At 38.2% G+C, this 27,036-nt stretch overlaps 1 protein-coding gene across 1 annotated transcript in view; it reads left to right on the forward strand.

Moving 5' to 3' along the window:
- Positions 1-1,333: 1,333 nt before the first annotated feature.
- The window catches only part of lamc1 (laminin, gamma 1), a 75,558-nt gene continuing 49,855 nt past the window's right edge, over positions 1,334-27,036 (forward strand). The window contains exon 1 of the mRNA XM_006634632.3: positions 1,334-1,977. Within this exon, the coding sequence (XP_006634695.2) occupies positions 1,605-1,977 (373 nt within the window). The 5' untranslated portion in view covers positions 1,334-1,604. The remainder of the gene's footprint in view (positions 1,978-27,036) is intronic.

A 27,036-nucleotide genomic window follows, 5' to 3' on the forward strand; every position in this document is an offset into this window, starting at 1 on the left:
ACTTTATTTGTATTTAGTAGTTTATTAAATTAGGTTGTTGGTTTTTAACACATTATATCAAAACACAGGGGACCTAGTTAAAGAGTTAATACTACTTGTCAACTGATGTTTATACGGTTCTGAATTCTTTTGGAAAAAATACATTCAACTTTTTTTTTAAAGAGAACATTTCAGTTCATTGAAGCTTGGCTTCAGCGATACTATCAGGTAAGGTAAGTTCTTGTACAGAACGATCTGACAACTCTGACTTGGACCTTTCTAAAGCGGGGTGGGGGTGGGGGTATTTAATGTGGGATTATATTATATAAAATGTGACGAATAAAGTTATTATCGTTGGTGTTTATAATCTGGTTTATGACAATGTATTTAGATAAAAGATCCAATAATAACAACAAATCAAGTTATCAAAAATATTTTTTATAGTTGTTTCAATATCCCATTTAATTTAGACATTGGTGGGGCTTGAAGGTTAAGTGGAAAACCAGAAAAGGGCCGCCACCACTTTCTGAGAGGACATTGTTCCAAAAATTGGTTTTTCGTTGTAAAGCAAAGATTCCGACGTCGGCCGCTCTGACCAAAACCTATATATATATTTGGTCTACCTTCTTATCATGGTTAACAAAATTTAAATGAAAGGATATCAGATTAAGGTACCAGTCTAAAGCCTCTATTTACACATGTTAATAAAACAGTGAAGGAATTTATATACAGTACCTAAAGGAATACGTTTTGTTTCACTGTCTCATTTACTTAAAATAATATTCAGCAGGTCCTGAATGAAACCTTGTATTGACGGCTCATGTGACCCTTTGTGAATTTCACATTTGAGATTTCTTAGCAACTGATTCAGTCTATGCTTTTAACAATTTTAACTTAGTTTCAAAACAAATTGCATTTTTGCTTTAGACAGTTTATGTGATGCACACATATTTTAACGTATATTTGCAAATGTAATTTGTTCTACTGTAGTCATTGTAACCGTATGTATTAAAAGAATATCATCTGCATTGAGACAGCTCAATGTTACATAAAACTCTTCCCTTGTAACCGACTGACCACCGCTATGGGGTTTTTGAAGACGTTAACCAGCGGTGAGGGAGAATTCTGCTTCTGCCCTGAAAACTTTCGTCGAGTTTAAGTCTGTAATATTACTATTAAGACTCCTAAAACCGCACACCTCCCACCTACTGAATTATTTCGAGTTGGGGGGCGCTCGAGTCTCAGGCTTCGCGTCTTTTTAAAGAGTCGGTAGCCCCTCTGAGCGTCACCCCCAGGCGGAAGTGGTTGTGATTTTTTTTCCACGTTTCTTTTGACTTGCGCACTGCCTACGAGGGTGTAGTCTTGTTCGCTGCCCCTTTTTTTTTTCCTTCCCTGCAAACTTTTTTTTTCCATGGCGCTGGCCGCATCTAACAAGTTCTGAGTTTCAGACTTCGGAAGCGAGAAGAGAGGGAGGGAAGGAAATTGCAGGAGCCGGAGAAGGAACAAAATCCAAGGGTTGTCTCGGTTTTTAGGTTTTTTAAAAGAAAAGTTTGCAACTGCGAAAGGTTGCGGGCTTTTAACATTTTTTATAGCCTTTTGCTATTTTTTTTCCTCAGAATTTCAAAATGCATTGGTTTACTAAAGTTTTAACTATATTGACTTGCTTGGCTACGTGCAGCAACGGTGCAATGGATGAATGTACTGACGACTTGAACCGTCCCCAGCGCTGTATGCCGGAGTTTGTTAATGCAGCTTTCAATGTTACTGTTGTGGCCACCAACACTTGCGGTTCTCCACCCGAAGAATACTGCGTGCAAACCGGGGTGACGGGAGTCACCAAGTCCTGCCATATCTGCGATGCCAGGGACCCCAGGGTATATCACGGCGCTGTCTACCTCACCGACTACAACAACCAGGCGGACACTACCTGGTGGCAAAGCCAGACAATGTTAGCTGGCATCCAGTATCCCAACACAATTAACCTAACCCTTCATCTTGGTAAGAACCGCCGTTGTGTTCCTGTGTTAGAGAGCTTCGGAACATCAGATTACCTGTAGAATTGCAAATCAATGATCTAACATTTAGTATGAGTTTAATTTGAGTTCCACCTCCTCCACCATCTCCAGGAAATCCGTGTTTCCCACTACAGAAACAAATCAAGGCGACTCGACACTTTTTTTTAAAGTGTCATCTCGATGAAGCTGCCCTGTTCGTCGAGTGTTTCCCTTGGGTGATAATATTTTTTTTTAAATTTGTAATGTTGAATCGAGAGATTTGTTTTTGTTTTTGGAAGTTGCTACATGCATTTCGCGCAGTGAATGCTATTGTAACGTGTTAACAAATATAATTTACCCCCATGAGATGTATGCAAAGATCAAAAAGCTGTCGGATCCGCTTCAAAAGGACCCTAGAGCTCATGGTACGTTTCTTGGAGTTGAATTACAGTCAGTTGGACCACTGGTATTATAAAAACACAAGGAAATTCAGTTTTTATCCCCGTCCCTCAAAAGTACACTTAAGGCCAAAAAAGTGATTCTCCAAGGCTTTTATCAGATGAAAGATCCTGCGCATTTCTCTTTGAGGACGGGATAGATCTCGGATCTAGGTTTATCTCTTTTTTTTTTGCTGCGTGAATCCTACAGACTCCAGAACTCAAGGAGAGTCATTAAACAAAACAGTAAAATGAAATTTAACCACAGTGTAGTTAATATTTTTCTGCCTCGTAGTCCATGCACTTTTCTCCCACCGTTTACTCAACGCTAGTGATTAAAACGTGTTAATCGTAGCAAACTTCGGTATTAGGTGCTGAATATGAGCGAAGTTTGTTAAAATAACCCAGTTGAGTCTAAGTTGTAGTGAAATTAATCCGGTCTCTTCAGTAAAGTTCTCTCTGGCTGAGTTTTGTATTCGCGTCCACTCTGCACTTTTTGAGTGCTAATATATTTTAACTGCCTTTTTTTTTTTGGTATTTCAAATATCTTTCAAATATAACATTTCTGCCTCCTTTAAAAAGGTTTCCATCTGCCGGAAGGCAGTTCTGTACATGCACAGTATTTCAAAATGAAGTTTAGAAAAAGCGCTCAGGATTGTGTCACAGTTTCCAAAGTGATTTTTAGAACTCTCTTTTTATTTTTTTGCTTGCATTTTATAAATGAGCTAGAAGTCTTAGCGTTCTTTTGAACAGTAATGTATACCTTTTTTGTACCAATTTCTAGAGATTGCAGATTAGTAATCAAATCCAGATCCTCTGTACTCAACTGTCTGGGACTGCTGCTGCATAGTTCAGTAATTTGGTTTTCTCTGGTATTTGGACGTGCCCTGGGGGAATGAGTTTTAATCAGATTTGCAAAGGCATTATTTACTTTTTGCGAGTTGAAACATGACGTTTGGAGCTCATTGCCATGATTCGGATAGCCATATCTTAGATGTGCTTAATATTGTTTTGTGTTTTCAATACCGATTTGTGTATTTTTACACATTTTCCATTAGATAAGTTAAATAAATTACCAAAATGGCGCCCTGAGTCAAAACAAGCCTAAACGCTATTTACGGCAATATCACCTGGTTGGCACAACGAAATGTGTGGGGAGAAATGCAACAGGATTTTTTAAAAAATCTTGTATTTATTTATTTATATCGAAAATACTTAAGATATAAAGTCAGACAACTGGGTAAATTCCTTGTGCATTCCAGGGCTTTATTTTACCAAATCTTATTTGGATACAAAGTTGTTATATGTAATTTGCAGTAGACTGTCTTTTTCAGTCTAACTGTTGTAACTGAGGTCACTTTTTTACTCCATTTTTAATAGATCACTTGGTACTTATGGTGATCTTTAATCGACAAAGTTATGAATGGGTGTTGAATTGCATCAATGAAGCTGGGTGTATTTTTGGTCTTAGTCGTAGTTAGCCAATCAGAAACCTGCAATACACCCAGGCATGATAACTAGCAAGCCGTCTTACGTTTGTGATACCGTGTGATGCTTTGTTTTTGTCTAGTAACGTTAGAAAAGAACAACTGTTAATGGATATATATGCTGCATGGGGAAAAAAGGTAATAGCACCATAGTCGTGTAGCCTGCATTTTAAAATGTGGATACTTTTTAACCAACGTTTGTCCTAATGATTAAACTGACTAGCGACCCATAAATGTTACTGTTTTCACTTGTTGCTGTAGTCACACTGTATTCTTTGGAGACAATGTTGTGCAGTAAAAATCAAAATAAAACTTTCTGGAACAGATTTTCTCTACTTTGAACTACTGTATCAGAAGAGTTAATATCGTGTGATGTGTTGATTTCTAATTTATGCTAGATACATCTGATAAAGTCACAGCATTTCGCTTTATTAAATGATCTTCTTATGCTTGTCATGGGCCTTTGTAATGGTATCACACAGATAGAAGGTAGTAATCTTAATACCACCCTCCTAAAACATTTGACAAATTACAGTCCAAAACTTAATGTTGTCCAGATGGTATGTTTGCAGTATTGTTCTTCAAAGGTTTGACCCATTGCTAAAAGGGCTTACAAGTTCATTTGTTTAAACCATTTAAAAATAAGTCGTTTTTATTCTTGTTGGGATGTTATTAGAATATTGCTGTACCTAAATACGTTTAATTACCACTGCAGCTCTATTCGTAGATCTCCATTTTATATCATATAACTGCATTAGGTTTCCCTGACTTTAAAGTGTAATTTGTTCTTGGGAATGTTTTGTTCTGTGGTACAGAGTAATTCTTTCCTGCATGGGCTCCTATTATTCTAAACAGCTGGTATTGGTTAAGACCATTGTAAAATGTGGGTTAAGTGCAGCCCACAGTGGTTGGTTGATGCTATACTGTGATGTGCCATGTGAGAACAGTGCTCTGTGTAAGTATAACTGTTATTTGATGTTGTGGTTATACAGTATGTAACATGGCTGCACAGTTGTCTTTTTTATTTTATGGATTTTAAAGTAATGTGCTGCTCTGCAGCGACATATAACTCCTGTCCTTTTTAAAATGCACTTGATCCCTGTCAAATTTAGAACCTTATGGTTTTTTATTCTCACGCAAGGAACACCAAGCAGTTTATATCCAGATTATTTTAAGGGTTTATTGCTGGAGTAAAGTCCAGCTCCTAATCCGAGATCTGCTGATTCAGGCTTCCTTACTCTGCCAAAGACCAATATCCACACAATGGCTGTTGGATCTTTCTCTTGTGCAGCTTCACAAGTTTGTGGAGCTCATTGCTCAACAGCGTTAGGCTCTCCAAATTCTGAGGTTTCAAGATCTAGCTTAATAACTCCATATTTTAATTTTAGCTTTAAATATATAACTTAAGTTCTACTCCTGGTTTTATTTGAGTCACTTTGTCATTTTCATCTTGCGGCATTGTTCGGTTATGCATATTATAAATATGCAATGTGTATTATGCTTGTTTTTGTCTGCTGCTTTGTGTTTTATGAAAAGTCCATGTGCCTTTTGTAGCCTAAACTATCTGCTATGGGACAGTCGGTCTATGGGTCCCTAGTGTGCAGTTGGTAAAGAATTGTCCTCCCTCAACCATTGTAGCCAGCAGTTTAGCCTCAATTTTAGATTGTTTTGCTAAATTGTCATGATTGCTATTTATGATTTTTTTTGTACAATGCTGAAAGTAATGTCTTGAATGTTAAGTAGTTTAGTTACTTAAATTAGAAGAATTATTGAATCCAGTGAGTGAGATTTTTCTCTGCGAAGACCTTAAAATGTTTAATAGTTTAAAGCTAAGAAGTGGAATGTTGCTTACCAATGTTTTTTTTAATCATTCTGTAATCTTATGACTTTTGATTAATGGTAGAATCTAGATCTGGTGTCTATTGGAACACCAGTGTCCTCATTCTTATGTCTTGTTGTTGATTATAATGATGATATTTTAGGTTCCATTTTTATATATAGCTGCCTATATTTGGTGGTGTTCGACACCACCATGACATTCAAGTTAAATCAACCTTTGGCGTAAAAACAGAGCTGATGTTCACATCATAGCTCGGTGGGAGAATGTTCACGTGCTTATCCTATTATATCTCTGAGATGTTTTTTTTTTTTTTAGAAATTAAAAACTGTCACCAAGGATGTCCCTCCCATGAGTGTTTGAATTTTAGTGTTTCAATGTCATGCTCACGGGATTGTGATGAGTGTGTCTTTGTGACGCTGGTGTACAGGCCTAGTAAGCAATCGAGGTTACCCAAGCCATCTGTTTGTGTTACCGCTCTATTCCTGTTACAGTGGTATGACAAGGTGTGCAAGAGAAGATCGCAGGGCTAAAAGCAACAGGGGTTGGGTGCCGCATGTGGGATTGCTTGTGCTCGTTTTCTGTTAATGCTCTGCAAGCATGAGTTCACTGATTAAATTGTTCGCATTACGCGAGTCATTGAATTTCTGCTTCCTAAGCAAATTGATATTGTGGAGGAGGTGACGCGGGGAGTGGGGAAAGAATATTGCAGCAGCCAGTCTGCCCCAGTCAGCAGCTCTCGCGCCACAATGGAGCAGAGTCGCAACGACGCGTCCTCGCGCGCCCCCTCGCCCGCCTCAGACCCCCCCCCGAAGGGACGTGAACTTGTCGGTTTGAAGAGAATTCGCCGACAACCGCCCACTCCCACCCCACCACTGCGCTTTTGCTTTGACAGTGACATCAAAAAGCTTCCTTGGAAATGAATGGGAGGTGATGTAGGAGGTGTGAAAAGATCACTGTAATTTGGGGTAAATCACTGATGCTGACAGCATTAAGGGGGACATGCATGTGTGCGAATAGAATTAAAGGTGTTGGTGTTTGATCTTTTAATAATCTGATGCAGTTGGTGTAAAAGCCTTATGTCTATGGTTCGCTTTGCAAAAGGCCTAATCTGTACTTCTAATAAGCGTATGTGATGCACACTCTTCAGGTAGATATTATATAAAGTAGTTCTTCGTATTCCATAATGTATATCCAAGTTACACTTTAATACTCAAAATGTGTCCACCTGTGCAGCTTGCAGTGCTTACTGTATGTACCTGCTGTGCTTTGCTGAATCGGAAGAAAGCTGTTTGATTTTTTTTTTCTGTGTCGAAGAACAGCTTTACTTTCTCGGCAGAAGCTGCCACACCCGGGAAAAGCGACCTGGGGTGAAGACTGGCTTAATCGAGGCGTTTCATCAGCTAGTCTTCATTTGCCCCTCATGGATCTAGAACAAGCTTTACGGCTCTAAAGATGTTGCTCAGTGATGAGTTTTGCAGGGATGCATTTCAGCTGAGTTTAGTATCATGTATAAGACAAAGGTTGTCTTCTGTCCTATTTAATGGCAGCATGCAGGTTAAATTCCCAAATGTATCAGAAAACTGAAAAGCAAACAAGTTTATTATCAGCTAGTTTCGTAGCCTTATTTAATTTTCAATCTGAGATATGTTTTGAAAGGATTTCTTCAGATTTCATGTTGATAACCACAGGCATGCATCACAGTTCATTCTGGGCAAAATATTTATGGATAGAAACCCCTTTTTAAAAATTAATTCCCGATTGGAGTTTTCCGGGTTGTTTTGAATGAGGTACAGAAGGTCTTTCGGGCCAGTTTAGACACCAGGAGACAGGAAGTGTGGACGTTCAACTAGGAAACAAAGCTTGGAAAAGTCCTTATTTGTGAGCGAGGCCTACATCTGTTTTAGGGGGGTAACAGCCTAAGACTAACTTGAGGCCTAAGCTTTTGTTTTTATGTTTTTATACTTGATTTTGATCTCCTTTATCTATGAACCACAGTGCTTCCTACTAGGGATCATTTTAGTAGGAAGCAGACATGTCCTGACCTGCAGATACAGACATAATGTAATCCAGAATGTCTTGAGATGGGAGGGGAGTGGGGGAGAGAGATGAGTTGGAAAAATTTACAACTCTTTATTTTTAAGTTTACATGTGAACAGATGTGGGGTTAAAATTGCCGACCCTCAACAATGTGACCAACCCAAAGTTGCGCTGTCTGGGACGACTCAAGACTACGTCGTGAACCAGGAAACGAGAAATAGATTTGAATTAAGGTTTGGGAAACAGCGGGATGGATTTATCTGCTTAGCTTAATTAACGGAAGGTTTGTGGATTTCATCTGTCATCATTTATTTTGTCAAAGCTGGGCTTTTTTTAGTTTTGTGGAAAATGAGTAGATAACAAAAACTGGAAAACTATCTGTATGACCTTGCAAACTTTTGTGCTGCACCATCTCATAAATCATTCTTAGGAAAAACACAACAAAGCTCTTAGAAAAGGATAGACCTTTAATTAGTTGAAACTCCTGGATTCTGTGAACTTAATAACAGCATTTTGGTGGCTTCAGTTCATTTTATTTTGTAAGAATTGGAATTAAGAAAACGCCAGCAATCCAGTAATTTTTTTAATACACAGTAACTGGGCATGATTTCTTCGGTGTCCATTTTTTCCACTCATCCTATGCACATTTTTGTTATGCACATCCGTTTTAGAGAGTCATGAAAGTATGTGCCTGGACTGTGCTGTCCTGGATGTCCACCAGATCCTATGCCTTGTAGAAGTCCCCCAGCAGTATTATACACTTTAGTGGGGTAGGGAGGAGGAAAACTGGAGTATTTCCCATGTTGCTATGAAGTTTGTGCTGCCTCCCTTCCGGGTTTCGGAAGCTTCCTGTATTTCGGATGACTCATGTTATAGATCTGCAATAAGAAAAAGACAGATGTGGCTTTTTAAAGGAGATGTTTATGAAACCCTGAGATGTGGGTCATCTGTAAAACAGAAACGTCCTCTGGAGGTGACTTCTAACAATGACTGATTTGTTCCTGGAGCAGCACGTTTTTGCCTGCGCTTTCTTACATTTTAAGGAATCCAGGCTGGAATGAAGGCCTTTGCTGAAATGGCTGAGAGCTATAAATTGTTGTAGTTGTACAGCAGGAATTCCTGCACACATGACTGTTCATGAAAGGAATCTGGGAACCTAAGGAATTACTTAGGTCTCTCCCAACATGTTCATTATATCTAACCACACAACACCTCAGCATTTTGAGAGGACATCCTGTCCTGTAGACAACTTGATAAAAGTACGAGGCCCTGAGCTTTGAAAACCTCAATCTGCCTTCAAGCTACTATGGCATGATTACAGAGTGACGTACTTTACCAGTGGATATTCAGATTCTGTACCTAGCACATATTTGATTGATGTTTTCTGGTTGTTTTACAGGGCCAAGTTTTTCTGCACTTTTTTTCCCCCCCGTGTGTCATCCTCTGCACACGGTTGGCCTATATTTCATGGCTTTCGTGATGTGGTTTCAGTTTTCAAAACTAGACGTGTATTTATTAAGCTGTTTTTCATTCCTGCAGCATGGTGTCCAGCCAAGCAGGGTTTGTTGAACCGAGCAGAGGCTGGTGTCCGTGTAAGGCATTTGCGATAGCTGAATTTACACAAAATGAATTCCATTCTGTGGAGGAACTAGGGGCTGTTTTTCATCTGTAAGGCAGTGATGGAATTACTCCATATATAAGCTGCATTGTGCTGTAATGTGAGTGTTGAAAGAAGATCTGTAAGAAATCATCAGTTTCTTAAAAGCCCAACTTAAAAGGCCTAATTAAAAATAAGTCTTTATGAAATTTAAAAGCAATCTGTAATAGAATTGATGCCCTTAAATTATTGGATAATGCCTCATTTCTGAGCTCCACAGAATGTTTTCTTCTGGTTTGCCATTTGCCCATACAAGATCTTATTGACACATGCTTTTAAAAACATACCCCTGAGAGATGGTTTTGTAATACTGGGAATCCAAGATGGGAATCTTGCATCCCTGCTATGTAACTGTTAAGTGTTAATAGCTTCAGTTGGTAGGGGGTTGAGGATAATCGGCTTCGAGCTTTCAGCTTCCTTCTCTGTTTGAAGAGCTGGCTACAAAGCCACTGAGTGAGTTCTGCCCTTTTACTGTAAAGTTTCAACACATGCAAAAAGGGCTTATATTCTACAAAGGTGACAAGTACTGTTCTTTGTTCAAACTCAATTGTTCCACACAAATCCATAAAACTGTATTAGATATTAAAGGGGACACCTCTGTTAAGATGACTTGACATCCTCACTCCCTCAAGCTTCCATGTTTTTTTTATCAACAAAACATTTAAAATTCTGTGTGATGACGCCCTGCTCTAAGAAACGTTTATTAAACCACACGCTCCTGGGAAGAGAACTCGTTTCATGGAAGAGAAAAATTCTTTGCGGTCTCCTGGGACATATTAGTGGGTGTGAATGCTTAACAATAGTCATAAACTGTGTGATGGGAACTAGAAATCTGCCACAGCAGCTTGTGTGAACATTGTGGTATTCTGGCTACAGGATGGAAAAAATGCACTGTGGGAAAGGGCAGAAAAGTCAATTGACCACAACCCTGATTAGAAACATGGGTGCAAGCAGTATGTGTCCCTTGACTACAGCAGGGGGCCTGGGGTCCTCCACAGATTTTCCCAAACCAGGCATCAAAGACCCTTGTCATCTCTTGAGAGTGGCCAGCTGTTATAAATTATCCTGATGTGAAAAAAAGGCAGGTAGGGCCTATTGTTAAGCGCTGAAAGGTATGATCTCAGCCCTGGAAGCATGTATTTACAGAGCACAGCTTGAGGTTTACTGGAGTTCAAACAGGTGTGTAATCTGATCTAAAGACCTGTGGAAATTTGAAGGCTGTGGTGCTTAAGAGGTTTGTTAGGAGCACAACAGAAACATGAGTGTCAATGTTTAACAGGCTGAGTTTCAGTCAGGGTTGCTCCAGACTTCATGATTGAGTGAAGTTATGGATGAGTAACATACAAAAGTGGGCTTTAGGTAAGGAACAGTATACAAGGGGTAGCCCCATAACAGGAATCTGGTAACCTACTGTATCTACCTTCTCTGCATTTTGGTGCACAAAATAGTCCCATCTTGAAATTGTGGTTTTAAATAACCATGGTAATTGAACATTTCACCACAAAATCCCGAATTTTATTCCTTTGTTGATAAATGCGGCAGCTACCTATTTTTTCTTTCGCATTACTCATCACCCGCTTTGTCAAGACCACCCAGAGTGGGTGATGTATGGGCCTTCACCTTTCTGCTAATAGAAATACCTGGTAAGATCACGTCTCTCGCAAACCAAAGCTTAATGTTTAAAAGGAAAGCATTCACAGCCTCTGCTGTCACAGCCCTAATATGGCATCTGCATTCTGTCTGACGGCAACAGTTGTAAAAAAAAATTGTTACAAGCGTTTGACAAGGGTGTCGATTTCTCTGCTTACTATGTATATTGAAAACAGATGAGCCTAACCACATAAAACAGAGGGAATGCTGTCCTTTGGTAATAATTGGCAGTAAAATTAATGAACCCCCATTAAATGTATTTTAGTATCACTACCCAGTACAGATGAAGCCCATGTTTGACATAATGTATTGGAAAGAATTTTCGCAATGCACAGTAGATCAGTGTTAACATGTGGCAGCTTGATTTTTTTTTAAATAAACTCTCTTCATCACGATGGTGTGCCCGGTTAAAAGGATTCAACAGGAATAAACCTTTTTTTTTTACCACTTGTCCATGTGGAATGCTGCCGGTTGAATGTCCGAATATCAAAGCTGTGGTGATTCATTCTGTGAGTAATGGTCTGATCATGTAAAATCACACACCCAACACCAAGTTCATAGTCCCTGCTGCCTGCTAACATGCTGTGTTCAGCTTACACTGGGAAAATCAGGAGTTGTAACTGTGAAAGGTTTCCATTGCTGAACTGCATGATGTTTTTCAAAATATCTTTCAATGATATGTTTTCCAATTTGGAAATATATTTTGCACACATCTTTTGGCATGGAATTCAGTTAATAATTTTAACCAAACTGTCGTCCCCCCCTATCCCCCAAACATTTGTGAGTACAGGTCTGAAGAGTAGAGAAGAGGTAGGCCTTCAAAATTAATTTCAGAAGATGCGTTCTGTCCCATCCTGTGTGCATCTTGCCCTTTAACCCCTTATTTGCATGCAAACCGAACATGAAATTATGTGTGAATACTGTGGACAAGTTTCAAAGGACCTTGAAGCACTGAATTTATTTTCTAACCAAGAGCGGTAGTTGTGGCTCCAAAGCTGAACACATTAGGGCCACAAATACAAAAAGTTTACTGTTGGGCTAAACCGGATATTTCACTATGCATAATTTGGAAGTCGTCCATTTTATGATTAATTTTGTTTTTATGAAGTGAACCGTCAGTATGGTTTTATTCTTTTTTTTTATTTTTAAAAAATGATCACGATCTATAGGCAAAGTATGGTAAATATGAGAAGTGAATAGTTTGTTGCTTAGTAAAATAGACCACTGAAGAAAGTTTGGTTATTAATTACACTTTTAAATGTAAAAAGTTTCAGAAGTTACGGTTGGTTGTTGTCATTGTGCTCACCAATTCAGTGACTTATGGACGATTATGGGCTGGATAAAAAAAAAAAGCATATACAGTACTTTAAGAGCCTAAGATGTCATATATTAAAACCAATTGTGAGGTAATATAACATTAATTTGCCCATGAAAGAAAAAGGGGAAAAATAACACCACGAAGTCTGAGGTGAGCAAGCTTTATCTCCTTCACGGTATTCAGAACTGTTTAATTTTCGCCATTGAGAAAATGTTCTGTTCTTGTTTGATTTCAGACTCTGGGTAATATTCATTTTGAGCAAGAAAAGAGGGTGACAACATCACTGTGGGAGGGCAATAAGAAAAGTGCTGAAGGGAGAAAAGGACTAATTATTCTCCTTTTGGAATTTTAAGTCCTGGTGGCAATTGCCATGTGTCTGTTAATGACACCCCTTGGGCCATGCTTCCTGTCCTTTCAGAGCATCAGTCTTACTTTTTGTAAATCGGGATGCTTGAGCCTACCTCTGGCTGATCTGTCTGCTTGCAGAAGGAAAAATGGAACTGGCTGATTCCATTTTAGACAGGTGACTTGGAACAGCTTCCTGCAGTTACGTGGTGAATTTTGTGGAGAACATAAGTACCAAGCATTTTTAATAGATTTTGAGTGATTTAATGACTTTTGCCTCGTAAAAGCCCTGTCGTGTGATGCAGTTTTTGGAGTTAAGTTTCAAATTGAAAGCTGTGCTCGGCCATAGTGTATTTAAATTCCTTCCTGGACAGAGCATCCTGAGGAAAGTTTAAAGTACAGGAACAGACAGATAATGAGGTAACATGCATAATATTATGAAAGCAGAACATCTAACAACTAGGATGTTTTCAATTCTGGTTCTTGAGGCTTTAGAGTCTTTGATGTATTATAAATCTCATACAACTCCTTGACCAGTGGGAAAGAATTAAATTTGATTTTAGAAAATTGGTTGAACAAAGTAAGCAAATGCTGAAACTACAATATCTTATAGCTCTGGATGAGGGGAATGGAGAATTCGTGATTTATTGCACTGCATGTAAAACATGTTAATTCTCATCGACCCTATTTTTCTAATATAGCAGAAAATGACCAAAATACCAGATACATGGGCCAAGGCATTTAGTGAAAATACTTCCAGTTTCTGTCGTATCCTTCTTAATTGGAAATTGTTTTTCTTTTCTTGGCACTGCTGGATTCTTCTAGTCACCTGCCAAGTGGTTAAGGATTCTGGCTAAAGCTCTTGGATAGCGGTGCTTTTTCAAAGCGAAAAGAGACATCTTGTGAAGGTTATTAGCCAAGGTCACATAGGAAGGTTTCAGAAAAGGAAAAAACAAAAATGGTTTGTAGGTTTCGAACTAGTAACTTTGCTTTAAACAACTTTAGTTGATAATTGAAGGTTTTTGATCAATTTGGCAATTGCATAAATAAAATGTCAAATCATGTTATTTTACACAGGGGGCAAATGAGATGTGTGTTCCCTTTTGATAACCTTATCAGATTCAGTAAATTGATCTGAAACGTCAGAGCTACAAGGTAGAAAAATGTAAATTTTGGACAAAAACAAAGGTTTTTTAAAAATCCATTCAGACCAGGAGCTCCTTCTACTTAATTGTCTCCCAAAATGGGCTATCATCTGAATGGGCTACTTAAGGTTACACGAAAAGAAGGAAAAGCAGACTCGACAAACTCAAAACTCTCTTTAATGGCAGAGAACGGATAGATACAAAGTGATGACACAGATTCCATCTGCAGCAGATTTTCATCAGGATGCTTTAGGCTGACTTGGGCCAAAGCTTTGATGTTCAGACAATGGCTTCTATGGCTTTCTGGCACAAAACATCTGCTAAATTTAGAGTAAACAGTACCAAGTTTCTAGCCTGAAGAAAGAGAGTGTGCTGTCTGCCACCATAGTTCCAAGTGAAAACAATGGTGCTAGGTGGAACAAGAGCACGTTGTGATAGTCCTCCTGTTTCCCTGTTTCCAGTTTTTCACTTCAAAGAGTGGAAAGAGATCATATTAACATGTGAAATTGATTCTGCCTAGTGCTCCAGAATGTGCTATCATACAGTTGTTTTCTTTTGTAAACAAAAGGAAGATTTTTGTTCTGTAGTCTCGTTACCATCATTTGAGTGGAATGTTTTGTAAATATGCAAAGAATTTTAATTTTAAGGCGTATTTGTATTTAAAATTGGTTTTTAATTTAAGTACAAAATAATTGCTAATGATCTGCAAGTGCACTTTTTTTGCACTGTTTTTCAGGTGGAAATGTGCTCCGGCATTAAAATGGTAAATGAGGTGAAGAAACCAATGGCTCAATTCTAAGACGAGCCAAGAACAGCAACAGATGAAATACCCTCCCTAAGGCATCAAAGGGCCATGCCCATAAACCAGGATTAGCTTCTGCTCCTACTGTATCATTTTCTTTCAAAGTGAACATTGATTGCAATCTGTGAAAGGCTTTTGTTTAACAACAAGGTTAGGTATGACATTTGTTTCTGAGCTGTGCTTAAGGTTTTCTTTTTTTAAATGGGAGAAAAGTGAACTTTGTCCATTTTCCAAATAATATTTAAGAGAAATGTGAAAGCGTCATCTCAGACAAGCATACAATATGTAAGATCATGTGTGAAACTTTAGTAAATGTAGTAAGTTTAAGAGGGTTTTTATCTTTATTATATTTTGTGATGTTGCACAAAAACATAATAACTGGTGGAAACATTCCATGTCATAATCCTGTCTTTTTCAAGGGAAGTGTTGGTTAGTTTGGCCCAGCATCTATACAAAGCTTGCAGTGTACAGTGCTGAAAGTTAAGAAAACCTCAATTATTGATTAAATTCTTTTGTAAGGAATTTGTAAAAGACTTGTGTCATAGTTGTCTCCCACCTTTTTAAATAAGCAAGCACACTTTTTAACAAACCAGACCAGATTCATGCCACAGTGAGTTTCACACAACCTGACCTGGTATCTCCTAACACAATCAAGACCTACTGCTCAGTTGTTGAGTTTGTTGAGGATTGTGACTGTAAGTTTGTTGAAGTATAGTTCTTACGAATAGTTCTGGTAAAATACTTGAAGATCGTCTTCTGAGGTGCCCTTGCCCATCTGTGAGGCAGTGGACAGCTAAATGAAACTGATGTTTTTTCCCTAGTTCTTATGCTGTTTGGCAGAGAGATTTGTGCTTGGAATGGGTTGTGAAACATGCTGTATTAGTCACAGGAAATAAGATTCAAAATTCTGTAATCTCTGATTCTGGCCAGGTGCTAGCCTGTAATTGGAATTGCTTATCTTCTGGCAGCATATTAAAATTTCAGCAAACTGTTTTTTCTGTCTTCAACTAAAACAAACTGTATCTAGTTATGATAGATCCCTGGTTAACAGCACCTTTTTTTTTTACTTTCACCATATGTGATTGAAAATTACTGGTGGAATGTATCGCAACATTTTTTTTTGCATAAACTATTCTTTGGAAGAACTCTAATGAGCTACTTCCAGTACTGACAGAGGAGGTGATATTGAAGTATGAGCAGTGCACTTTAACCTATGTCCCATCCGTTTCTTTTGCTGTCAGGTATTTTTGTGACTGTTTTATGTCAGCTGTTAAGTTGGGATTCTGCTGAATGAATGAATGCTTCTCAAAAAATTAAAGCTTGGTCTTAGGAGAACTTGGTAGAACCCAAGTTTGTTTTAGATGCATGTTGGTACTTGTTTAATTACAAAAAAAATTGAATCCAATTTCTTTTTTTGCTCTGCAAATGATTAGTAACTGGTCGATCACATATACTTTTGCTTGGCATTAAGCTATTTTGCTTCGCTTTCTGCCAGCCAACTTGGCCTTCTCCAGTTAAAGATGAAAAGTAAAATCAATGAATGTTTGGTCTTGAGAGTAAAGCATTTCCTTTTGATTTAAGTAATTTCAGTGCCTGTCTTTGTGTTTGCATGGGACCAGCATGAACTGGAAGCTCTATTTTTCTGGCTAATAGTCTAAAATAAAAAAAGAACACTTCAAAAGAAAACCCTTCGATTGAACGAGGCAAAAAGGACGGTAACATAATTTTGCTAGAAATACAAGCTCTAATGCATATGTGTAATAAAGTATATTTCTTTAATATTTTACAGATTGAATATTCATTTATGTAATGCTGCAGCTTTTATAATGTTCTGCAATTACGTGGAAATGCTTTGTAATTGATTTTTTTATGATCTCAAACATAGTAAAGTCATTTTTTTTTTGTATTGAGGTGGCCTAAAGAATTCTTTGTGTTGGATCTGTGACCACTAAGAATAGGCCATGATGACAAATGCCGCTGTAGTTAGAAAGGTCCCATACCCTGAGTACTGAAAAAGCAGTGTCTGATTTAAGATCAGACTTCCTGCCCCCTCTAGTCCTCTTGCTTGTACTCAGAAGGCCTATTTCATATCGCTGCTATTTCTATTCTTGCCATATAAGCAGATCTTTCAGAGGCCGGTTGGTTTTTTGTAGCTTGTCAAAAGACCTCTTGGGTGTAAAGAGGCTCGTCAGTAAAAGGCAACCCAACAACTTCGAGTGATTTTACTGTGTGTTAATCTAATATTCTGTTCATTTTCTCGTGCTTTGAAAGAGGAATGGGGTTTTACATTTGGTAGTGCAGGGAATTGTAGAGCTCAAAGCTCTAAACATGACCATTTTTCTTCTTCCTGTGATTTTGAATTCCCTTTAATACACTTGACTGGATCTCCACCCCCGGTAGCAAATTTACATTGTAAAAATGAAGAAATCTGAAAAAAAGAAATTGAGGACATAAAGTGTAGTTATACTAAACAGAGTGACAGAACAGAAAGGCCTAAACTTTCTATCAATGAAAGCATTCCTGCCTAGTACAGGTTGGGGAATACTCCATAAAATAGTGTTGCTTCCTCAAAAACAAGCCCAGCAAAGATTTTACTAACAAGTAAGCAGTTAATACTGGGGGATTTGTACCATTCAGAGTTTTGTTTTGCACCCTGCTGACCTTTTGGCGGTTATGATGTGTTTTCAGTACAAATTAACTGACAAGTGAGGCTGGCCTGGTTAGAGTTCAGATTAGTGCTTAGCTAAATGCATGGAGAATTGTATTCTTGGGGGCACTGTTGCCCTGGCATTGAAGTGAAAAATCACAGTGCAACTTTTGTTCCTTTAAAAACATGCTTTTGGCCTAAACTGTACTGCGCAGATACACTGCTCTGATCTGGCAGTGAGGCAGCACATTTTGTAGTGTTAATTGCTGATCGCAGTATATCGCACTTGGTTTTGAAACCACCTACAGAGAGTTCTGTGTAGATGTTATTGCCACTTCTAACTTTCAGAAATAAAAAGAAGATTGAGTTGTCATGGCAGGATTAGTGTTCTTTGATGGGTTAAGTAGACCTAAAGTAGGATTTAACAGTTGCCTCATGGAATTCTACCACTTGGGAATTTCAAATTTCAAGAAATTGTGTTGTGTGGTATGCTTTAATAGTTCTGTGATGCACTCTTAATAACATACTATGTTTTTACATTATCAAGTGTATTACATGATTGGGTGTAGTTATTCATTTTTACTTATTTCTTGGGGTCTTGGAACAGCTAGACTTTTTTTTCCCCATCAACACAATGTGTACAAATGAAAATTTACCCTATCATGCAATTTGGATGTCAATCTTGAATCACATTGTGAAGATTAAAATGATCTTTGTAAGGTAACAGTGTAGTGAATTTAGTTATTTTTTTACCAGTTTAACTTTTAAGTTTTGTGCTAAATATATTGTGCATAGTTCACTGTCTGGGTTCTCACGGTTCTTGTGGTATGCCTGTGTGTGATTGGTTATCAGCAATGGATTAATAAGTAATAGAAAAAATACAGAAACTCGCTTATAATAAAGGGATCTGAACAATGCAGGTAATTGTGATGGTAAGTGTGCATTTGAGAAATGGTCTTACAACACATGGTTTCTACACCCTAAAATCATATCGTTTTGTAAAGAATTTAAGTTCTGTGTGCTTAAAACCCTGTTTTTCTTTGCTTACTACTAGCAGGTGTATTGTAAAACTAAAACAAGCAAAAGATTTTAAGTTGAAGTATTATCAAATATTTCAGCATGCTTAGGCTGCAAAGGAACAAGTAAAGGTTTATTCCATGTTGAAAAGAGATGAAAAGAAACACAACGTTTCGGCTGTGGAGCCTTCTTCGGGTGTGACACAGCTGAAGTGTTGTGTTTCTTTTCTTCTCTTTTCAGCATGGAATAAACATTTAATTTGTTCTTTATTATGAAATATACATTTCTGATTAAGTTCAAAATGTCACTGGTGTTGTCTGTATGGGATGAGCAGGAGAAGGAATCGCAGGAAGTTGTGTTGAAAGTAAACTCTTTTACTACACCTTGATCCTCTTTTTGGTTTAATTGGCTCTCTTAGTTACTGCATCAGTCCAGGATGTCATGAAGGGGCATCTTCAGAGGATCTTCAGAGAAGGATCTTCAGAGGATAAACCGAAATATCTGTGTCTCCTTCTGTATACTTTCATCTTTTCCTTTTGTTATTCAGTGAAAGAGTACTCTACATTAAATGTTTATTGCAATGAATGCAGTAGCTGTGAGGGACTGTCTCTAACAATTGTCGTCAGGTAAATCATCATGAATTGCTGTCTTGGGACTGTGTTTATTGCAGGTTTTTGAGTGGGCACCACACAGGCACAGCTCAACTAAACTGCGGATTTAACAACATGAGATGTATTTTTTGTTCAAATCTGTCTTCATATGTAAACCCGTTTTATAGTACATTTACTGTAAAATTACTGCTTTGTCTTTTAGCATTTTCTTGGAAATTGGAGTAAAATTTAAAATACTTTTCCTTACTTCCAGTGCCTTGATTAGTGGATTAGTTTCTTGTGACATGAGTGACTCTGCGTTTATAGACTCCGATTGCAAATCTGTTCTTAAGATGGAGGAAAATGTGCTTTCACTTACTCACATTGTGCCTCCCTAATGTTCTTCCATCCCAGAATTTTGGAATTCTTTTAGAACTTTAAAAAAAAACACTTTTTACAGTGATTTGTCCTTTAAGTTTTTCAATGAACATTTGTGCTCAAGATTAGTGTTTTAATGCATTGCTGTGAATTATTTAGTGATATAAAGATTTTGCCTGATAAGCCACTCTGAAGTTCGGTCCTTTGGATAGCCATTTAAGGAGATCTTGAATCCTGAAAGTTGTTAGTATAACTTCTTATGAATGGCCTCTGTCAATAAACTTTTTTTCTATTTAGTTGTCAGGTTCTTTCTTTACAGTCATGTTTTCCTGTTTACAAAAGGGTAATCCAGTCTCCTGCAAATAAAATAACAGTGCTGTGAAAAGGAGGTCTCACTGACCAGTTCCTTTGTTTCTTCAGCCAAACATCTAACCCCCACTTCCCCCAAAACAAGGGAAATTCAGCACAGTGTTGTGACATTCCTGTCTTTAAAAAGTGGACATCTGCACTTTAATATATCCGGAAACATCTTAAAATCCCAAAAGTCCAGTTTTGTTCTTAAATTTGGTATCCGAATGCTTTGCCAAGATTCGTTAATCTCTGCTTGCCTATTTTTTTTTACAGAATACATGAAGGCCTTTCTTCAGCCTTGGGAAAAAAAAAAACAAATATTTATGAGCCGATTAAAATCTCACTGGTAACCCTAATCATTTACCCTGAGCCACACCTGCTGTTCAAATATTACTCTTTTCATAGCTAAAGAATTTGAGTGTGATTCTTAAAGGAGTTCGCCTGTTATTACTTTGTCATTTGTCTTAGTTATTGATGTTGTGACAGTGATGATATGGATAAACTGATTCTTTTGAGGTCTATTTTGAAAAGGACAGAAAATCACCATAGTTTATTAAACTGGTTATCCAAGCATTGCACATGATGTAGACTAACTAAATATTCAAGTGCAAAGAAATGGTAAGTGAAGTTAAGCTTTGTTTAAGTGTTGTATTAAAATTTTGCATGGAATTTTAATATGCAAAAATCAATCAACTTAAAATTAGATTTATCTCTTGCAAGTATTATGAGTTTCTGGAATTATAACATCACTTTATTATCCCTTTACAATTTCTTGCATTAGGAATGATCTTTTCGCATACCCCAGCTTGCTCTCCATAATTACCAACAATAGTACAGAACTGAATGATAACAAATGTTGTCGATGAAATGAAAGGCGCCTGTCAAGAATAACTTGTTGGTATTTTCCAGTCAGTTTAGGCTTGCTTTCAAATGTTCAATGGAATTTCAAAAAAGTCATTGAACATTTAGCTGGTTTAGCTGCTGTAGTTAAAATTGATTACATGTCATTGTCGGAGTATGGAAGCCATGTTTTTGATATTTATGATTAAGCCTATTTTTCCCCAAAAGTAACGGCTTAGCCACTGTAGCATGCTATATGTGTCTGACAACTTGAAGTTTCCCATTGCATAGACTCTTATTGTTCTTTGGATGAAAGGCATAAAACTAATGAAAAGCGTATTAAGGAAAAAAGGCAGCGGTTAAGGAATTTTGCAATGCCAGTGCACTTTAAACTTGTAACCCTTTCAATAAACCCACACAACGCCTAGGGTTGTTCCAGTCCCCTCTCACGACAGCAAGTGAAGTCCTATCTGATTAGATGTGAGGCCCAGACAAAATTCATATTTTTTTTCCCCTCTCTCCCGAGTCCTGCTAAATTCACAAAACCCTTTGTTGTCCTGGTTTGTTGTGGGGGCGGGTGGAAGGCTTGCCTTTTGTTCATCCGTTCCCAGTCATGTCTCGCATTCTCCCAACCTCCTGTTTGAGCGCCGCTTTAAAGAGATGTTACAGAAAAGATTTGAAATGACTCTTGGCTGTGTGGTGACCACAAAGCCTAACTGCAACTCTTGTTTGCTTTCCATTCATCAGTGTTTACTTTGAAGTTTAAACTTTACATTCTCTCTGCAGAGAGCTAATTGAAAGCCGAGTAGCAGGTTGGTGGGTAGTCACTAAGAGCTAAATCAAAGCATTTCTTTAGAGGCACAGGAAGGCCCCACTACTTCACCTAACAGGTCTAACTGAGCTGCTATCGGTTTTAGTAATTACACACCAGTTGCAGGGGCTCTACAGAAGTTCAACTTATGTATTGTGGTCAACGGATTTTTTTTATTTTAGAAATTACTAGCATTTGACGCAGACCAGTATTTTTTTTTTCCCATTTGTTAATAAATATTAAACACTACTGGTTGTGGTTTATATATACCCCTCTTGAGGCTTCCTCAGCCCAGTGCTGGATGGAAAACCTCCCCTGTATTCTTCCAAGCATTCCCAATTTCAGCTGTTCTCCTCTGCCTTGCTCTTGCAGTCTGACAGTTTTAGACATCTTTTTCTTGGTAGCCTTTGGTCGCTTTTCCATGTCAGTATTTCCTGGGTCCAGCGACGAAATTTCATTTCAAATGCTGCGGTGATGCGAACAGTTTCACAACCCGTCTTTTATGCCCTGTAGTGAATAGAATTTCAAATGAGCTGTCACTGCCTAAAAGCTCATCACGTTGGGCAATGCAGATCCAAGCACTGGTGGCAGTTGTCCCAATTTTTAATGTAACGCAAACTGCAGGATGTTGATATTCCAGTACGGGAATACGGGTCTAACACCTGGTGATTTCAAAAAGTCACATTGTTAAAATACCGTGTGCAGGTTTAAAAGCTTTCTGTTAATAGTCCTGGGCCCCTTGAGTTTGCGAATGAGCTGTCATGTTCAAGGACCCATGACGTCTGGCGGACTGAAGCTGGAGTGCTCTACATGGCACAAGAGGAAGCAGAACTTTGCGGCTGTCAGGTGACCCTGACCTGACCCGTGAAATTTCATTACAGATCACCACCCCCTTTCCCAGGAATGTAGCTTGAGCAAGTGGCATGGCACGATCTCGCCGCTCAATGAAGCACCAAATGCAAAGGAATAATGCAGTTTTTCCATGTTTAACGGCAACATAGCAACGTCTGACCGGCATTGAATCACAGGGCCGAAATATGAATCCGATTCTTCATGCCAGACCATAGGAACGTTTACATGATTGCAGTCAGTTTCGGGCAAGAGTGCCTTGTATTAGGGACTGATTTCTGTTTGTGTTGTGATCCAATTATAGTCTTCACAGTAGAATTGCAGAACTGTTTTTTTAAGCAAGAACATATTTAAATGTACTTTCTGAAGTACTAAAGGCTGGAATCTTATTGTATACACTGAAGTGTCTTTGATATCAGGTATAGAATATCAGCAGGCAATGCAGCAGTAACAAAGATATGGGTATTTTGTTCTTAAAGCAGCTGTTGAACACATTCATACACAGGTGAGAAGCAGTGGATACACAGTCGAGTACAGGGAGAAACCATTTCAGATATGCCCTGGTTACTTTTTATCCAGAGAAAAAAATATTCCAGACACTATTTAAGCACAAGCAGTACATTTCACTCCGCTGAGTCAATCCAGACAGTTCTCGGCTCTTTGGGATACAAGAGGTTCCAGGGTTTTTAAGGAATGCCAGTTATGGGCTTCATTCCTTTAATGTACGGCTGGCTGTTTTGATGTCAATAGCATTCAGAAGTGTACACAGCAGGGGCAGATTATGGTATATGTTGAACTTCAGTTGTCAGTCGAACAGTTTTACTTCATGGGAATTCTTTGAAGTTTGAGAATGTGATATGGGAAATGCTACACATTGAAATAATCTGTGGTTAAATTTTTTTTTGCTGGTCCAAGCATTCACAAACTACACATTTTTCTAAAGTAAAGGTAAATACACTGATAAGATTACCTGTGTGATTCTGTGTGCTCTGGCTAAAAAATAGAAACTAGAGAGTAGGTGGCGACAGTTTATTACACACTACATTGCCCGAACACCTGGATAAAGCCCAAATATCTGCTGGCAATACAGGCCAAAGCAGTCTCGAAAAGGCTGTCTCTGAGGAGTTGCCACTTTGAAAGGAATGCATTTCTTTTTTCCTTGAGCGAGGAACAGTTATTGAACTGTATAATTATTTTTCATGTTAACAAGTGCTGCTTTCAAGCAGTAGTAAACTTTTGTGGCATGAGTTATATCTGTATTAAGCATGTTTGAATTATTGTGACTGTGACTTGCAATAGGTGATCCTGTTCAGGTAAATGAAGACAGGCTTGAGAGCATTTTCCCAATAACTGGCACGAAAAGGTTTATTCATGTACTATTATGAAATGCTTAAGGGCAAACAGATAACCTATGTTTTTTTCCTTCATAATACAAGCCTGTGTAGTTGCTGTCAGTCTAGGCAAATTTAAGTACAAAGTTCCTGGCCTCCTGGGCTACTGGACGCATTCACCCACAGTGTTGTGCCTACTGGATGTCCACTTGTATGTGTTTATAATCCCCTATTCCTGGCTCCTCCCCTTCAATACTGACTTCATTGCAAAATTCAGAGAGAAGTACAAGATTGTTGCTTTGTTTAAAGAAAAAAAATAGTTCCAAAAAAATCCTAAAAGCACTGCGGCAGCTTTGCGATGCTCAGTCACTTGTTTCATACCTTCATTTTAATTGTAATTTAATGGTTTTCTTTGTCAAGTCCTAGAAACACTCATGATTCTGCATTCATATGGAGTGTAATTAATCTCCAGTGTAATTTTTTGTGATTAGCTCCCCGCTCTTCAAATTTTAAGAGGCGCTGAGTCTAGTGCTCTTCTTCCACATACGACGAGCTGATTTAGACTAAACAAATTTCAGTTCAAAAGAAACATGGATAAGATCTCGGCTCAAAAAAGTCAACTACTTAAACAAAGGGGGGAAAAAAACCCTGGTTTTTATTTTCTCTTTTAAGAAAATGAAAGATGTCTCCTCACTTATCTTTATCGTGAAGAGCAGCCTTTGAAATTACCTGTTAGCTCAGACAGAAATCCAGGAATCTCAGCTTCAGTAGTTATCATTTCTTGATTTGTGTTTCACGCACTGTTATCTATCCACGCAATTCACCTGGTGTCCCTTGGTAGCATCTTTAATGGAGTCAGGCTAAGCTTTATTTTGACTCTAGCTTTGGAGTATTAAAGAGCCCTTAGTGTTTGGTATATACAAGGTGTTTGCCTCAGAAAAGCATAGGATAGAGAGAGATCAAAGATATGCTGTGGCACCTTGTCCTGCATCTGGAAGTTCTTACAGTTGGCTACAATATTGGGGAGAAAGGTCTCGGCTACATTTGCTGTTGGCTTTTCCAATGCACTGACCTTTCTTTCTAGGTAGTTTGCCTCTGGCCCTGCATGTTATCAGAGAGAGACCCCCATCTGTCCTGAGGTTGGCACTAGAGGTTTGAGTTTTAGGAACTACAGTGTATGAAATAGCAGGTTAGGCTTGTTGACAACCCTAAGATGGTGTGGGATTTCAGGCAACTATTTGGTTAAATACTGGTTAATTCATAAAGTTGCCTCATAAGAGAATTAAGTGTTTCATAGATGGGAATACAAATGATGATGAAAGAGGAAAAAGCAGCACTCAATGGTTATTGACAGTAGGGGTACGAAAGTTAGCAGACGGTGATGTTTTTTTTGTTGTTGTTCTTCATATTGAAGCTGTGCCTTCTTCTGAAATATTTGTTTGACCCATACCGTTAAGTAAGAAAGAAAAGCACTTCTCTGTGTGGTCTGTATCTTCTTAGGTGGGTTTCCCTGTTTAAGATTTAATACTGGCTTGCCCAACTTGACTGTAATGTAAACTGAATGTGGGGCAGTAGTTAATTAGAGACTTAACTAATTCCAGGGGACACACTGATGACCCTTTACAATCTTATAGTAGGAAGTATATTGAAAACGCAGTGGCCTGCCCCTGCGTCTAGAAGAATTAAAACAGATTTGATTTTCCAAGTTGCCTGACACAGCCTGAGGGACAGGATTTCCTTTATTATATAGTATGATATTTTCCCTGCCACAAATACTAAGCTATATAACAGAGGCAAGCATGTGCCTGCACTGTAATTGGTGCTTGCCCTGAGCATGGAAAGATCCTCTTTGTGGTTCCAAAATGTGGTGTTTAAAGTACTTTACCTTAATGTCCTCACAAACAGATGTAAGCAGGTAAGTGCTTAGAGAAATGCTAAACTCGCCAGCTTGTTAATTCACAAAGGGGTATGAATTGTACAGTATGGAACTCTGCAGCTATTTCAGAGTGGTTGGTAGAATTTTTTATTTGCTTGAAAATTAAAAAGCTACTATTTCAGTATTTATAAAAAATCCAGGCTGATAAACATAGGCAACTAACTGTTCCTCTTGATTTTAATTGGTGACCATTATAGCATTGTTTTAATCTTGATATTGGAAGCAGAGTAAGCACCTCAAATTGTATGTAGCAAGGAAAATTATAAAATGATTATAATGGACCAGTGGCCCAAATTCATTACAATTAAAGTTCTAGTGTGGAAGACATGTCTGTTAAAAAATATAAACAAGACTCACCAAGTGAAATTCACAGGTTCATACTGTAAGTACACTTAGCTAGTATAATATCTTCATTTCTCATTTACAAGCATCTTCTATGGCCCATGGGTAGCTGTCCATGATGACATCTCCAGCAAAAAGCTCTCACTTGTGAAACGTTACCAGAACTCTTATTAATATTTTCATTTTTGTGTTTCTGTATCTTTTTCGGTTTGAATGGAATGATAACATTTGTGTGATCAAGAGATGCTGATGTGTGGCACTTTAACTGCCTGGCTAAATGTGACAGGAATCAAAATCATTGGAGCATAAGAAATGTTATAAAGAAGAGAAAGCCAGAGAAAGAGAAAGTCGAACAGTCTAAACTGATTGGTAGTTATGGCTACTTTGTAAGCTGGGAAGTGTTTTCAGTAGTACAGCTAATCTTTTCAGAAAGATGTGCTTTCTGTTTCTGGTTTTAAGTTTACGTCTAACTCACACTTGTTTCCTCTGCATTTTGGATTTTGCTTTGAATTGGAGACATCCACTGCATCCACCTTGTCAGTGCTTTTGATTATTTTAAATACCTGAGTTGGGTTCCTTCTGATAAGATATGTTATCTAACTGAGGCTTCTGCCTGGACACTTCCCAAAGTGCCTGCAGCTGTTCTGGATTCTGGAAAAAAAATAATAACACCTTCACCTTGAGGTAGGTCTGATTGGAAGTCGTCACACAGAGCGTACACTCTTTGCGATACTGCTGTAAATGCTGAGTAAATTCCTGTTTTTGTGTGATGGTACTGTTGCCAGATGCATCTTTGTTCACAACAGGGGAAAAAAAAGGCAACTGAGGATGCCAAAACCATTCTTTGTACAATAAGCACACTTCTTTCAAAAACGTTTCTTAACCTGCTTGTGAATCAGTGGTAGGAGAGAGTTGGTTTAACTGTTATTGTCTATGGGCACGTCTCCAGAATCAAAGTGATAGAAATTTCAGTGATAATTCAGCTTTTGCCTGCAGAAGATTGCCATGTGAAATTTCCCTTAGATATTTGCCCATAATGTACACATGAATAGCTGTGCAATACTTAAGGGATTTCTTTTGACATATACAGTAGATGCCTGCATAACATAATCCCAAGCAGCAAATTGAGCTGGTGTGAACACTACTTTAGGGGTAAGGTTAGGGTTAGCTCAAGGTTTTAGGCTGTGATTCTTATTAAGGCTGTTATTAAGCTTATGTTTCAGGTGACAGTGCCTCAGTTTAAGGATAGGTTT

Source organism: Lepisosteus oculatus, chromosome 9 (assembly GCF_040954835.1).
Source record: "Lepisosteus oculatus isolate fLepOcu1 chromosome 9, fLepOcu1.hap2, whole genome shotgun sequence".
Lineage (NCBI taxonomy): Eukaryota > Metazoa > Chordata > Actinopteri > Semionotiformes > Lepisosteidae > Lepisosteus > Lepisosteus oculatus.